Source organism: Plasmodium gallinaceum (genome assembly GCF_900005855.1).
Source record: "Plasmodium gallinaceum strain 8A genome assembly, contig: PGAL8A_v1_10, whole genome shotgun sequence".
NCBI classification, from domain to species: Eukaryota; Apicomplexa; class Aconoidasida; order Haemosporida; family Plasmodiidae; genus Plasmodium; species Plasmodium gallinaceum.
The window spans coordinates 755,495-757,348 of NW_021628239.1; the positions used below are offsets into that span (position 1 = coordinate 755,495).

Below are 1,854 nucleotides of genomic sequence, written 5' to 3' on the forward strand. Positions count from 1 at the left end.
ATTTTAATTATAAAATAAAGGAGAAAAAAAAAAAAAAAAAAAAGTGTATCTATATAAATGTATAATTATCCATAGAGTTAATAAAATGATTCATAAAAAAAGATGTATAGATTTTTTAACAATCATATAAATAAAATATTTAAAAGAAAAATAACTAATATTTCATATGGTTATTTAAACTTATCAATACATGATAAAATAATCCATTATTTTGAAAATTTAAAAAAAAATATAATTTATATAAATGATTCAAAAAATTGCAAAGAATATATAAATGAAATAAAAAAGAATTTAAATGAAAAATATAATTTTATTGGTTTAGATGTAGAAGGTTATAAAATAGGAAAACATGGTATAATTAGTATTATTCAAATATGTACAGAGAACATTTATATTTTTGATTTATATAAGTGTGATAATACTTATTTATTTATAATGTATTTAAAAGAAATACTAGAAAATGAAAAAATAATAAAAATTACTCATGATTGTAGAGAAGATTGTTCTATATTATATAATCAATATAATATTAATTTAAATAATGTTTTTGATACCCAAGTAGCATATAATTTATTTTTAAAAAAAAAGAAAAAAGATTTATATCAGATAAGTTATGATGATTTATTATTCAAATGCTTACTTTTAAATAATAATCATAAAATATATTTTCATAAAATTATCTCCTTAGATCCCAAAGTTTACTTAAAAAGACCAATTTCAAAAGAATTAATTCAATATGCCATTCAAGATGTTTTATATTTAAAACCCCTTATGTTAATTTTAATAGATAAATTAAATAATATTGATGAAAAAAAAAATATTTTATTAGATTTAAATGAAGAAAAAAAAAAAGTATATAACCTAGATTTACATAAAATAGATTTAATCAACTACGTAATAGATAATAGTCAAAAATATATTAATTATCAATTTTTAAATTCTCATATAAAAAATGAAAAAAAATTACAAAAAGGCATGATAATTGAAGGTATGATTGTTTCATGTAGTAACTTAAAAATTTACGTTAAATTAAATTTAAGTAAAAAAGGAGTAATTACTAATTATTTAAATCACAAATATGAAATTGGCGATATTGTTAAATGCATTATTTTAGGTTTTTCTGGTAATAATTATATTAATTTAGGTTTTTCTCAATCTTCAAATGATAAATTGAATGATTTAAAAATTATTAAAAACAAATAAAACTATCAACAATAATCACAAAAAAACCTTTAAATTATTAATGGTATAAAATTATCCTTAATTATGTTATTTTAAAATATTATATTTTTAGTTTAGATAGTTTTTTTAATTTTTCTAAGATTTTTACTCTTTATGACATTTTATTTTATATTTTCTTTTCATTTTCTTTTTATTTATTTTTTTCTATTTTTTTTAAAAAAGTAAAAAATTTTCATTATCTAATTGACATAGTGTCAATAAATATATGTTTAAACTAAAACAAAAAGTTAGAGGATAATAAAATATATTATTCATTAGTATTTTATTTGATTATTTTAATGTTACTACATATTAGTAATTCATATAGTATATTTTTTTATATATAACTATTAGAAATATACAAGTAATTTAAAAAAAAAAAAGGGAAACAAAAAATTAATATAAAAAGACTAACATTTTTTATGTATTTTTTTTTTTTTATTTTAAAACCTCAATTATTTTAATAAGACTCTAAATATTTCTTTATTTGAAAATTCTCAAAATACTTTTTTAATAATTTTTTTTGAATAACTTAAATTTTGTATAATTTTTATATTTTTTTATTTATTTTTTTTTGTGTGCACATATAAAAGTATTGGGAAAAAAAAAAAAAAAAAAAAAAAAAAAAAAATA

The 1,854-nt window shown here is 14.9% G+C and overlaps 1 protein-coding gene across 1 annotated transcript; it reads left to right on the top strand.

The window, feature by feature from the left end:
* Positions 1-102: 102 nt before the first annotated feature.
* On the top strand, positions 103-1,203 carry PGAL8A_00019500 (3'-5' exonuclease, putative; the record flags this gene model as incomplete). Its single annotated transcript, XM_028671601.1, has 1 exon — positions 103-1,203. One exon carries the CDS (start codon positions 103-105, stop codon positions 1,201-1,203), a length of 1,101 nt encoding a protein of 366 aa, XP_028528237.1.
* Positions 1,204-1,854: the final 651 nt, after the last annotated feature.